General features: G+C 57.5%; 2 protein-coding genes across 2 annotated transcripts; both read left to right on the plus strand.

Moving 5' to 3' along the window:
• Positions 1–1,171: 1,171 nt before the first annotated feature.
• Positions 1,172–2,543, plus strand: LOC131582840 (metallothionein-1). Its single transcript, XM_058846385.1, has 3 exons — positions 1,172–1,319; positions 1,650–1,715; positions 2,280–2,543. The coding sequence occupies exons 1-3, from the start codon at positions 1,289–1,291 to the stop codon at positions 2,372–2,374; spliced, it is 192 nt and encodes a 63-aa protein (XP_058702368.1). The 5' UTR covers positions 1,172–1,288; the 3' UTR covers positions 2,375–2,543.
• A 3,906-nt stretch (positions 2,544–6,449) lies between these two features.
• Positions 6,450–7,871, plus strand: LOC131582839 (metallothionein-2). The gene is made up of 3 exons (XM_058846384.1): positions 6,450–6,929; positions 7,021–7,086; positions 7,625–7,871. The coding sequence occupies exons 1-3, from the start codon at positions 6,899–6,901 to the stop codon at positions 7,717–7,719; spliced, it is 192 nt and encodes a 63-aa protein (XP_058702367.1). The 5' UTR covers positions 6,450–6,898; the 3' UTR covers positions 7,720–7,871.
• The last annotated feature ends 4,196 nt before the right edge of the window (positions 7,872–12,067 follow it).

Here is a 12,067-nt window from a genome sequence, read left to right on the forward strand (position 1 = left end):
GCTGGAGGAGACGCTGGGTTGGGGTGCTGGCAATGCTCCCCATCAGGTAACCCAACAAGTTCCCAACAAGCCCAGACAGCTGAGTGGTAAAAATACTCCCTGGGCCCCTGTTTTGGCTGGATTAGCATCGACAAACTGCCTCAGCCAGGTACCTCAGGCAAAAGCCCAGCTGGGATAAAACCCCAAGGCAAAGGAGTCTCAGAGCAGGGGGCAGCCAGGATGGGGCATCACTGACACCAAGGAGCACACAGAAACACAGGAATGAGGAGGGATGCTCCACGGCTGACAATGCCTCCTGCACATGAAGTAGAGTGTACCCACACCAAAAATCTCAGCAAGCATCCCAAACCTTCACTGCGCTTTCGAGTGGGTGGGTAAAACCCGCTGGAGGAGTTGACCAGGGTGATGGCAGCTCGCCTGCCACTCTCCTCCCCTGCACACCCAGGTAATGGCACACGGAAATTAATTCAGAAGAGTGGGATGGAGCACAGCAGCCAGGAAGGAGACAAGGCCCCGAGGTGCCATGCACGGCGCCGAGGGGACGTGGGTGCCAGTGTCCTGGGGCACTGGGAGGGCATGGCAGGCTCTGGCCAGGCCAGTCCAGCTTGTTGCTACTCCTGCTTGCGGGGAGGGTGTAGGAACCGGGGGACAGGGTCTCAAGCAGGGACTGAATCCCTGTCATCTCATGGTGCCAGCTCCCCATCACCCTACTGTGCCAGCTCTGTGAGGAGGGGACTGAGAATTCCCAGCAGTGGTGGATTAGGCAGGGTTAGGTTGGACAGGCACTTCCTGGATTAATGTATCCCCCAAATCAGATTGGCAGATTAATTTTGGCATCAATCATTCAATCAATCAATCAATCAATCAGTCAATCAATCAAGGGCTGGACTGTGGGGGCTCCCTGGGTGCACCCCCTCAGTCCCCAGCCCCGTCGAGTGCAGCAACACTCCTCAGACAGGTGTAATCAGTGAGATGAGGTCTGGCCGCTCTCTGCACCCCTTCCAGCATCTCAGCAGAGAGGGGTGCTCACCCCGGCAGCCCTCCCTGCTGCCACAGCAGCCCGGGGAGGGGGCGCGGGGGCTGCGGGAGCCTCAGGTCCCGCTGCCCGGGGAGTGAATCAGCAGCGCCCGGGGCAGGAGCCGCGCCGAGCCGTGCGCAGGCTGCAGGGGCGGAGGTTTTGCACTCGCTCTCGCCTGGCCAAGGATAAATAGGAGGCGGCGGCGAGTCCTGCCAAAGCTTCTTCCCGTCGCCCAACGCGTCCGACAGCCCGCACCCAGCCCAGCCAGACATGGACTCTCAGGATTGCCCTTGTGCCACAGGTAAGGCAGCGCTTCCTTCCATCCCGGGGGTCAGCGGGAGCCCCCAGCATCCCAGCGGGAACACCGGCGCTCCCGCCCGCCGGCCTCCACCGCCCTTCCCCATGTTCTGTCTCGGGAGAGGGCAGCAGCTGAAGTCCTCTCCCAGCACTGCGGTGTCACACTGCGAGCATCTCACTGGAAAGCGGCTGGGAATTCCCCTCTGAGCGAGGCTGAAGCATCGGTGGATGCTCGGAGGGGAGGAAGTGCTGTTCCCCGCGGATGTCTGGGTTTTCGGTATGCCCTCCCACCACCTCTTCTCAACCTCTTTTTCTCCTTTTCTCCACGTTTTAGGTGGCACCTGCACCTGCGGGGACAACTGCAAATGCAAAAACTGCAAATGCACATCGTGCAAAAAAGGTAAGAAGGGTCTCTGAGCCCCTGGGGGGAACAGAAACGCTCAGGGGGTTTTCACTACATATCCGTGTATTCACTGGATCAAATCAGTCTTAGCATTGCCAGTGGCGAGTTTATTCCTCACATATGGCTTTTTCCCCCCCAAAGGAGCACAGTGCAAATCCCACCACCTCTCCAGGCAATACAAGTCACTCAGTACCACCTAAACCTGAGCATTCCCCTCAGTAGCATCTCAGGCTCAGCACAAGGGGACGCTGGGATAGAAACCGGCACTGAGATTACTTCTGGGTGCTCCCGATGCTACATGGCAAGAGGGTTTGCAAAGAGATGGACTGGGGGAATCCTGGTGATCCCCCAGAAGTTCCACATTTTCCCCCTGCCTCTCCAGTGCCAGCCCTGGCTGCACAAACACCCTGGAAGACACTGCCAAGAATGTGGATGTTGCTAAAAGGGAATGACATGAATACATGGGAGGTCTCCATAACAGTGAGAGCCCCTGAGCTCCAGCCTGACACTTCCCAAGAATGTCCTTTAATTTTTTATTTTTTTTTTTTATCTCTCCCACAGGCTGCTGCTCCTGCTGCCCAGCTGGATGTGCCAAGTGTGCACAGGGCTGCGTCTGCAAGGGGCCCCCCTCTGCCAAGTGCAGCTGCTGCAAATAGGGGACCCCTGGCTGCACATCTGGGGGTGATGCACATCTGGGGGGCCAAAGACGAATAACCTTATTGTGTATGTTGGTTGTCTTTTTTTATATATGTGTTCAGATTTCTTTAGTGTTTGTCACTTTGACATGTAATAAGCTACCTAAATAAAGTGATATGTATATAAAGGCCCATAAGGAACTTGGCACTTCTGTTGGGTGCGGCATTTTCCCTGGGGAGCGGGAGGACAGTGCATGTGGGAGGTCATGGCAAAGAGCCTGTGTCTTATTTTTGCTCCCGTCTTCTAATCTTGGCTCTGCTTTCCCTACCAGTAGTTCTGACTCTTGTTTTAACACTTTCCCTACACAACAGGGGATTTTCCCCACACACACACTCTCTTGTTACCCAGGGGCAAATCCCATGCTGTCTCCTCCACCAGAGATCCTTGGGGCTAATGAGTAGCTTGTTATTACAAGCTTTTACTGTAATAACCACCCCAGCCCTGCCCATTTCCAGGGGGAATGTTTCCCTGGAAATGGCAGGTGGGGTGGCAGAGAAACAGGTTTAGTTTTCCTCCTGGCAGTTCAGTTGAACTGGCTGGAAGAACCACATTGCCTATCCCCCTGCCAGCATGGCTGGGTGCTCCTGGGGAGCCTCAGGTGACCTGGCTCCCCACCATGGGGTGCAGTGCACATAATGGGGTGTGATTCCCACAATAGGGTGCACAGCCTGCAATAGGGTTCAGTGCCTGGGATGGGACATGATGCCCAAACCAGAGTGTGATTCCCACTGTGGTTTGCAATGCCCACACCAAGATCCCAATGATGGGATGTGATGGGGTGCAATGCCTGTGATGGGGCAGAATGCCCACAATGGGATGGATGCATATGCCAGGGTGCAAAGCCCACAATGGGATGTGACGCCCACGATGCCCGTGTCAGGGTGTGATGCTCACTCTGCCCAAGCACACCCATGCTGCTGCCAGAATGCTGCACCCCAGGTGCCATGTGCCACCCTGCTGCTTCCCAGGAACATGACAGGTTCTGCCTGTCCCTGCACTCCTCAAATGCAGCCATTCATGGCCAATTTTTAGGTAAAAAACCTTTCCTGACCCACCCAGTCACCACCCTAGGACTCAGCCAGGGATTTGGCACAGCCTACAGCACAGCACTCCAGCCCATGGGCTGCTCACAGCGCCAAACCCTACGGGATACCCCTTTGTCACACTGTATTAGGAACTGCAAAATGACAACACGCACTCTCTAGCTTTGGTTGCAAAAGAGAGCAAGTTTTATTCTTCCAGATCTTCTTTTACAGACAGTTCCGAGAGGGTCCAAAAAGGTAAAACTCTCATTGGTCATGAAATTAACACATCACCATCATTGGTCAGTTAGGAACAACAACCCTTGACTGTTTCTTACAAGTAAACAACAAGGCGACAAACAACATCTGCAAAGGCTGTTTTCCCTCTCCAAGGACTGTTTGGATTCCTCCTTATGATTTCTCAGTCCAGAGTGAGAATGTTGTGTGACTTAGTTTCATATAGGCTCAAGCTGATGCCTGAAGCCTAAAAATCTCTTATTTGACCATTGTCAGTTCCCACACCCCTTTGCTCCAGGAGGGCACCTTCCTCAGGGTATCCCCTGAGAAGTCACCATCACCCCACACTTCTGACGGATGCAAAGGCCATCCCTATGTCAGCTGAATTTAGGCAGGGCAGGCACGTGGCAGACATGGAGCAATCACACTAAACTCTGCTCTGCAAAGAGCAGGGTTATCTTTATTCCTCCCAACCCAGAGAGATGGAAGTGCCAACCATACAAAAACCTCATTGGTGAGCTCACAACAAGAGTGAAAGAGAGGTTGCTAATGGGATTTATCACCAAACATGTGGTTTAACCAGCAAAGCTCACCAAATCAGTCTGGCTCTGCCAGCCGCTGTGGGTTTGCATTGGTCCTGCCCCATGGCTCTGTGCTGTGCCCATCCCTGTGCCCCATGGCAGTATAATGGAGAGCAGCTGTCAGGTGCTGTCCCCTGCCTCCAGGGGAAGTGGTGGGGGTGAGGGGGGCAGGGGGGGTGGGCAGAGAGAGGTTCCAACATCCCAACTCTGAGTGCTGAGACCCATGCTGGGCAGCTTCAGCTCTGCTGCTCACTTTATGACTGTTATAAAACCAGAGTTGGACCTGGCACTCCTCTTACATGGGAACAGACCTTGGGTTTAACTACTCCATGCCCTGGGAAATTGGAATACCAGCAGTAATACAGAAGGCCCCTCTGAGCTCTCCTCTCCCCACTGATGTCTGGCACGGCCTTTCAGAAAGCCCATGGCTCAGGGGATACTCATTCATTCCTCCCCATTCTGCTTGCAGGATGACCTCACTACTTAGTGGAAATGCTCCGATTGGGAAACCAGGTATTTTCCAGGCTCTTTTCCCATCACAGCTTCACATACAGTACTGTGGGGATATTGTGCTGCCTTTTCCCACTCACAGTGACATGGGCCCAGGACAATGTGTCCCGGGACCCAGCACAGCCCCCCTATATTCAGGATTCCTAGCAATCTGGGAATTCCCCTGCTTTCCCTACAGCTTTGACCCTGAACAATCATCCCTCAGTTTTGGTATGGCCCCATGCAGGGGTGCACGATCCCATTTTGGGTGATTGGGGCTCTCTTTTCCTCGATCACAACTGCAGCAGAACCCGCCCTGCTGGAGGGGGGCCCGCGGGCGCAGCACATTCCCGACGCACTGCGCTGGGGGTGTCCGGGAGGGAAGTTATTTCACAATCCCTGTTTATGTGCAGTGACACCACACGTGCTCGGTTATTCCACCTCTCCTCCTTCCCGCTCAGCCAGTGGCGTGTGCAATGCCTGCTGGCTTCGCCTCGCTGCTGCTGGCAAACACTGCCAGGAAAAATCAACTCCATGCTTTTGCAAACAAGCACGAGCTGTTCCCTGGCACAACCACCCTGGGTCACTCGTCCTCTCCTGGTCCTACAGCCCACTGGCCCAGGCTCCACGGGGATGGACCCTGTCTACAGCACCGGCTCTGAACCCACGCTTGTCCCATCTGTGGCACCACCAAGAGCAGGGGGTGCAGGCATGGGGACAGCCTGGTTCTGGCCCAGCCACCGTTTTCCATGCTGGATGTTGAACTGGCCACGGGTACGCACAAGGTGGTGGAAGCCAGCTGGCACATAAACCCTGTGACAAGGTGGAAAACTCACAGGGATGAGAAAGTGATTCCCAGCAGCTCCCAGCTGGTAATGCCAAGCTACCACACTGCATCCCCGTGCTCACCCTGGGAACTGCATGAAACTCTGCCTAGGGACGTTCAGATTGGGTACTAGGAAAATGTTCTTTACCCAGAAGGTAGTTGGGCCCCGGAACAGACTCCCCAGGGAAGTGGTCACTGCACCAAGCCTGACAGAGCTTAGGAAGTTTTTAGACAACACACTCAGGCACATGGTGTGCTTTTTGGAGTTGTCCTGCACAGGTTCAGGAGTTGGACTCGATGATCTTTGTGGATCTCTTCCAACTCAGGATGTTCTGTGATTCACCCCTCCTGGGAGGCCATCTGAACACTCCAGTCCCACGGGGGCTGCCCAGGGCCATCCCACTCTCCAGTGGGGTGCTGAAACAGTCAGTCTCATCCTCAGAGACAGCCGCATGTACCCCACAGCCACCCCTGAGGTCCAGCACAGCGCTGGACATGCGGGGCTGCGCCACGGGGCCGTCCCAAGTTTGCAGGACCTGGGGGCAGTGCCAAGGCAGCGCTGTTACCCCCATACCCCGCGCATTTCAGCGTCTCGGTCCCTCGGAGTGCAGCATCCTGCCAGGGAGGGGCGTGCAGGTGGGACACCCCTACAGCGGGCTGGGAGCGGGGTGCGCGAGTAGGTCCGTGACCCGGGTAACCACGGCACGGCCCCGGGGTGAGCATGGTCCCAGGGTAGGGCTCGGACCCCGGTAAGCACAGTACGGCCCCGGGGGGAGCCCCGCGGTGAGCACGGCCCGAGAGTGAGCTCGGCCCCGGGGTGAGCACGGCCCCGGGGGTGAGCACGGCAAGGCACGGCACGGCCCCCGCTGAGCACGGCCCCGGGGGTGAGCACGGCCCCGGGATGAGCACGGCCCCGGGATGAGCACGGCCCCGAGGGTGAGCACGGCCCCGGGGTGAGCACGGCCCCGGGGTGAGCACGGCCCCGGGGTGAGCACGGCCCCGGGGTGAGCACGGCACGGCCCCGGGGGTGAGCACGGCCCCGGGTTGAGCACGGCACCGCCCCCGGTGAGCACGGCCCCGGGGTGAGCACGGCACGGCACCGCCCCCGGTGAGCACGGCCCCGGGGTGAGCACGGCACGGCACCGCCCCCGGTGAGCACGGCCCCGGTGCCGGCCCCGCTGCACCGTGCGCACGGCACGGCACCGCCCCGCGTTCTGCCCCATAAATAGCGGGCGGCCGGCTCCGGTCTGCACCGCTGGCAGCCCCACTGGACCGAGCCGAACGGAGCCAAGCTAGATTGAGCTGAGCTAAACCGAGCCGAACGGAGCCATGGACCCCCAGGACTGCACGTGTGCCGCCGGTAAGTGCCCCGTCCTGTCCCGGCTGACTCCCGCCGAACTCCCGGCTGCCTGACTCCCGGCTGATCCCGCTCTCCTTCCCTCGCTCCCCAGGTGACTCCTGCTCCTGCGCCGGGTCCTGCAAGTGCAAGAACTGCCGCTGCCGGAGCTGCCGCAAGAGTGAGTGGGGGGCTCAGGGAGGGGAGACCAGGCCTTGTCTTTGAAGGGAGCTGCCACTGCCCTGTGGGACATCCATGGGCACCTCTCTGCTCAGTCGGGAAACTTTTAGTACTGTGGGACTCCCTGGACACGTACCTGCTCCATAGTGGAACCCCTCCTTGCCCTGTGGGACTCCACGTACACCTTCCTATTCAACAAGGGAACTCTTGCTCTGTCGGACCCAGTGGGGACCTCTCAACTCTTGCCCTGTAGACAACCCCTCTTGCCGTGTCGGTCCCGTATGGAGATCCCACCACTCCCTCTCTTGCCCTGTCGGACCCTCATGGGATCCTTCCCTCTTCCCCTGGCCCATTGAGACACACACGCACCCTCCCCTCTAGGAGCTGCCCCTGCCCTGTAGGACCCGCATGGAGAACTCAAACCCACTGGGATCATCAGCCTGCTCATGCAGAGGTGTTTCCCACTCCATCGGGTCCCTCTGCCTCATAGAACCCCAGTCCCTTCCACCTACCTCCTAATTCTTGTGTCCCTCCCCCAGGCTGCTGCTCCTGCTGCCCCGCGAGCTGCAGCAACTGTGCCAAGGGCTGCGTGTGCAAGGAACCGACCAGCAGCAAGTGCAGCTGCTGCCACTGAGCCGCTCGCCTCTGCCTGTAAATAGTCGGCACGCTTCGGTGACAGGGGGGTGGGGGGCACAGAAAAAACTATTTTTTTTGTTGTTGTTTTTCATGTTTTGTATTGTCTGTACCAGCGGTGAAACTGGATGGAAATAAAGGAGTTTATCTGGAGGTATGAGTGCTGCTGTGGTGCTGGATTGGAGGCTGAGCATTTTCACCACTTGGGATACCTGTGTGGGAATTGTCGCTGCAGGGTGGAAGAGCGCTGCTCACAAACACCCCCATGTCCTTCCCTAAGTGGGCTCTGCACCTCCTTAAAGGGAGAAAAGGAGCTTCACAGGGCACAGGATTGACCTCATCCTACATGGTGGGGTTGCTCTGGGAATCTTTAAGGTGCTGGTGTCCTAGGGAGGACAGGTTACACACCTGGAGGTGTGGGCAAGCAATGGAAGGAAGGGCTCTAGTCCCCTCCAGCCTTTCTTTTGCTTCATGGCAGGTGCCTCTGCACCACGCTTGGGGCTTCCTTTGGGGGAAAAATCTTGTGGAAGCAAGCAGGGTGGGTGGGAAGGTGATGTGTGCCAGCAAGATGCCTGCCCTGAGCTGCTGCTGGATAGCACTTGAATAAATTCTAGTGGGGACAAACCTCCATTCCTCAAGAGCTCATGCTTTGCAAACCCCAACCCATTGTAGAGCAGATCCATCCCCAAAGGGATATGTTCTCTGTAGCCTCCCCATGCCAAATACCTGGAGCTATATTGCCTGGTTCCTGCTGTGGGCAAAACCTCCAAGCAGATTTTTCCAGCTCATTTTTGGGAAGCACCTTGCTTAAAGCTGCTGTCACCTCCAGTTGCAGGAGGACACGTAACCATAGCCATGAATGCAGTGCTTGGCTGCCTGGATTTGGGGTGGCTGCTGGGATGGGGAAGGGAAGGCAGTGAGAAGATACATGGGATGTGTTTTTCTCCGAAAGTCTCTGCCAAGTGAAAGAGTCACTTTTTAGGCAGCTGCTTGCCCATACACGTCTCCTGGGTGTGCCCCACCACAGATGTAAGTTCCCACCTCTGCTGCCCTTACCTGTTTTGTGCCTCTTCAGGCAAAGGGACAGTTCTGCCTGGCAAGAAAATCTGCAGTCCCTGGTGACAAGGCACCAGGGACAAGAGAAATTTAAAAACCAGCAAAACTGCTCACTTGGGTATCCACATAGTCCTTTCTGCTAAGCTGGGCAGCACGAGGTGGGGTGTCTGCACAGTGGGAGCATTTCCAGGGATGTTTCAGGCATCCAGGATGATCCCGGCTCACCCTTCCCTCAGAGTCTGCCCATCTTCAGCACGTGGCTCTGCAGGGGGTGCCCAGACTGCTCATCACCCAGATTTGTCAGTGAGAAAAGCAACGCCAAGCTCAGCACCTATTTGCCTTTTAAATGTGTTGCCTTATTGCATCAGTGTGTCTGCCTAAGCAGTCTCCCAGCATTGCTTGTTGCAACAGAGGTGTGGTGCTGGAAATGGGTTTTAAGGGTCTGCCCTGCCCTAAATGTATTTAAAAAACAATTCCATGGGAAGACGCTTTGCTGGAAGACTGGCGTGGCTCTGCTGCTGGAGCCATATGAAACAAGATTGCGACCCCGGCCACTGTAGCGGAGGGGCTGCAGCCTGAGCCCCCCGGGGCCAGGTGCCCGCATCCTGCACCAGAAACAGAGCCGGGCGCGGATGGGGCTTCCCCTCACAGGAAGCGCCCCAGGCATCAACCGCTCCCCGTTCCCAGCAGTGTGCCAGGGTGGGACGTGGGCACACACCTCTGCATCCTGCCGGTGCCAGCCTGCCCTGCCTGCTCCTGGTTCTGCCTGCACGCCCATCTGGCAGAGACCCTCAGCCTTGGTGCCTTTTCAGCCTCCCCAGGAGGGATTTGGGGCGAGGAAAGCCACAGGACCAGCGGAGTGGGTGCAGAAACCCCTCTGAGGAGCTGGTCAGGGATGTACCCAGTGCCTGCCCTTGCCTGTAGCTGCTCTCAATGAGGTGGGTGGGCGCTTTCTGGTCCTCTCAGGAATATTTTCTATTAAAAAAGGTACTTTTTGATGAAGCAGGAAGTGTTCTCGGTCTGTGGACAGCTCTGTATAGTGGGGGGCTGAGGGCAGCCTTTCCTTGATCCAAGAGGCTGATGTGCTTTATCCAGCCCCGCGAAGAAAAGCCCAGCTCAGTTTGCCAAGGTTTGAGGTGACCATGCATCCCCTCTGGGGACCCAGAGGAGCCAGGGCAGGGGGATCCTGGGCGCACTCCCAGATGAGCAGCCCTGCAGCTGCTCACGGGGCTGCATTCAGTTCTGCTTTTTCTGGCTGTGTGTGAATCCCAGGGGCACGATGGATGTCCGTGACCCTGCGAGGCGCTGATACACACCATGTGCAGCAGGGACACGTGCCCTGTACAGCAAGGATGTGCGCTCTGTGCAGAGGAGTGATGCACTGTGTGCAGAGGAGACGAGCACCCTGCGCACACCCCTGGAACCTCTGCGCCGAGGGGACATCGTCCTGTGCCGAGGGGACAAGCGCTGTGTGCACCGGGGACATGCACCCAGCGCAGAGTAAACACACCTTGTGCAGAGGCGGCAGGAACGTGTGCACAGGGGAAATAACACCCTGCCCGCAGGGCACGGGCACCCAGGGCAGAGGGGAAATGGACACAGTGCGGAGGGGAAAACACAGTCACAGAATTGTTGGAAAGGTTGGAAAATCCCTATAAGGTCATCGAGTTCAGCTGCTACCCCAGCAGTGCTAAGCCCACCCCTAAACCAAGTGATACATCTACACGTTTTTAAAATCTCTGCAGGGGTGGTGACTCCGCTGCTTTCCTAGGCAGCCTGTTCCAGTGTTTGACAACATTTTCAGTGAAGTATTTTGACTAATATCCGGTCTGAAATATCCGTGGCACAGAGATGAAAAGCACCCTATGCTCATGAGATGGGCACCCAGTGTGGAGGGTACAGGTATCCGAGACAGAGGGGACAGCTCCCGGCGCATCCCGGGCAAGGGAAGAGGCGCCCTGCGCTCCCAGTGTAGAGGGACGGGCACCCACAGAGGGGACAGCACCCCGTGCCCCCTGTGCAGAGGACCCGAGTCCCGCCCCAGGAATGGCTCTCCCGGGCGGCTCCGCTCCCGGTGCCGCCGAGCGCTTCCACAGGGATCTGCTGCCACCTGCCTGCCCGCAGCACCGCCGCCCGCCCGGCCCCGGCTCCCTGCCTGTCCCCGCTTCCCTCGGCCCTGCCTGGATGTGCTCCTGCCCGGCCCCAGTCCCTCGGGACGGCTGTTTCCCCATCCCGCTCCGGAGGGCACCAGAGCCGGTCTCCGGGCGGAGCAGGACTTCCCTCGCTCTGGAAAGGTGTCCCGGGAGCCTGGAAGGGCTCAGTGAGAGCCGGGGTTCTACTGTCGCCCTACCAAGGCACCCATCCCATCAGGACACCCATAATACCAGGACAACCGTCCCACCAAGGCATCTTTCCTACCAGGGCATGCGTTCCACCAGGACATCCGGCCGGGGACAAGTGCTCCCCTCAAACTGGAGCGACAAGCAAGAACGTACCCTGACCTCCTGCAAGCACTTGGCAATGAGGAGGAGAGACTACAGCCTGTGCCAGCACTGCCTCTGGCCTGGGGACTGCTTTTTACACGGGAAAATTGGGAAATAGGGACTGCATTAATGGGGAAATCTCTTCAGCTTTGAAGGTTTGATGGATGATGTTTTGGAACAGTAGCAAGGTTCAGACATCATCTCTTACACAAGCAGGCTGTCACCTTTCGTGTCCAAGAAATTCCGAGTTCCCGGATTCTGCCTGACAAATCCTGTCAGTGTCATTGGCAGTATCGTGTGTGTGGCCAAGAGGGGACCAAACACAGCGCACCCCTCTACACCCTCCAGACACCATTGTACAGGTGATGGTTAGAGTACCTGCTGGCTGTTTGTTTGCTAGCATTTGGCCATTGGAGGTAAAATCGGGATGAATTCATTATCCTCATTTTACCTCCCAAGGAATCAGCTCACAGATGGGGTTTACCAGCAAGAGTCAGCGCTGACTAAGAAAGGAGAGGGAGAATAGAGAGGAACAACCCCATGCACATTATTTCTGTCTGTATATCTCTTATTTCGGTGATTGCGGCGCGCGCAGCACGGAGAGGCGGGATGCAGCCTCGAACCCGCGGTCTCCAGAGGCAGCCGCCCCCCCACATTCGGTCCGCGCCCCCCTCGGCGCGCCTCAGTAAAGTTGTTCTCGCGAGGGGGCGGGAACCGGCACGCGGCGGAGAACGGCGGCTGGGCCAATAGAAGCACGCGGCTGCGGGACGCGCGGCGGCTCGGCCAATGGGAGCACGGGGAAGGATGAGA

This window comes from Poecile atricapillus, chromosome 10, assembly GCF_030490865.1.
Source record: "Poecile atricapillus isolate bPoeAtr1 chromosome 10, bPoeAtr1.hap1, whole genome shotgun sequence".
NCBI lineage: Eukaryota > Metazoa > Chordata > Aves > Passeriformes > Paridae > Poecile > Poecile atricapillus.

What these genes read in the sequence shown, in the direction of transcription:
- LOC131582839 (XM_058846384.1), top strand. Translation starts at nt 6,899, where the DNA reads ATGGACCCCCAGGACTGCACGTGTGCCGCCG. An exon ending in GGACTGCACGTGTGCCGCCG is followed by an intron (nt 6,930 to 7,020) that starts GTAAGTGCCCCG and finishes CTCGCTCCCCAG; the next exon opens with GTGACTCCTGCTCCTGCGCC. An exon ending in CTGCCGGAGCTGCCGCAAGA is followed by an intron (nt 7,087 to 7,624) that starts GTGAGTGGGGGG and finishes TCCCTCCCCCAG; the next exon opens with GCTGCTGCTCCTGCTGCCCC.
- LOC131582840 (XM_058846385.1), top strand. Translation starts at nt 1,289, where the DNA reads ATGGACTCTCAGGATTGCCCTTGTGCCACAG. An exon ending in GGATTGCCCTTGTGCCACAG is followed by an intron (nt 1,320 to 1,649) that starts GTAAGGCAGCGC and finishes TCCACGTTTTAG; the next exon opens with GTGGCACCTGCACCTGCGGG. An exon ending in ATGCACATCGTGCAAAAAAG is followed by an intron (nt 1,716 to 2,279) that starts GTAAGAAGGGTC and finishes TCTCTCCCACAG; the next exon opens with GCTGCTGCTCCTGCTGCCCA.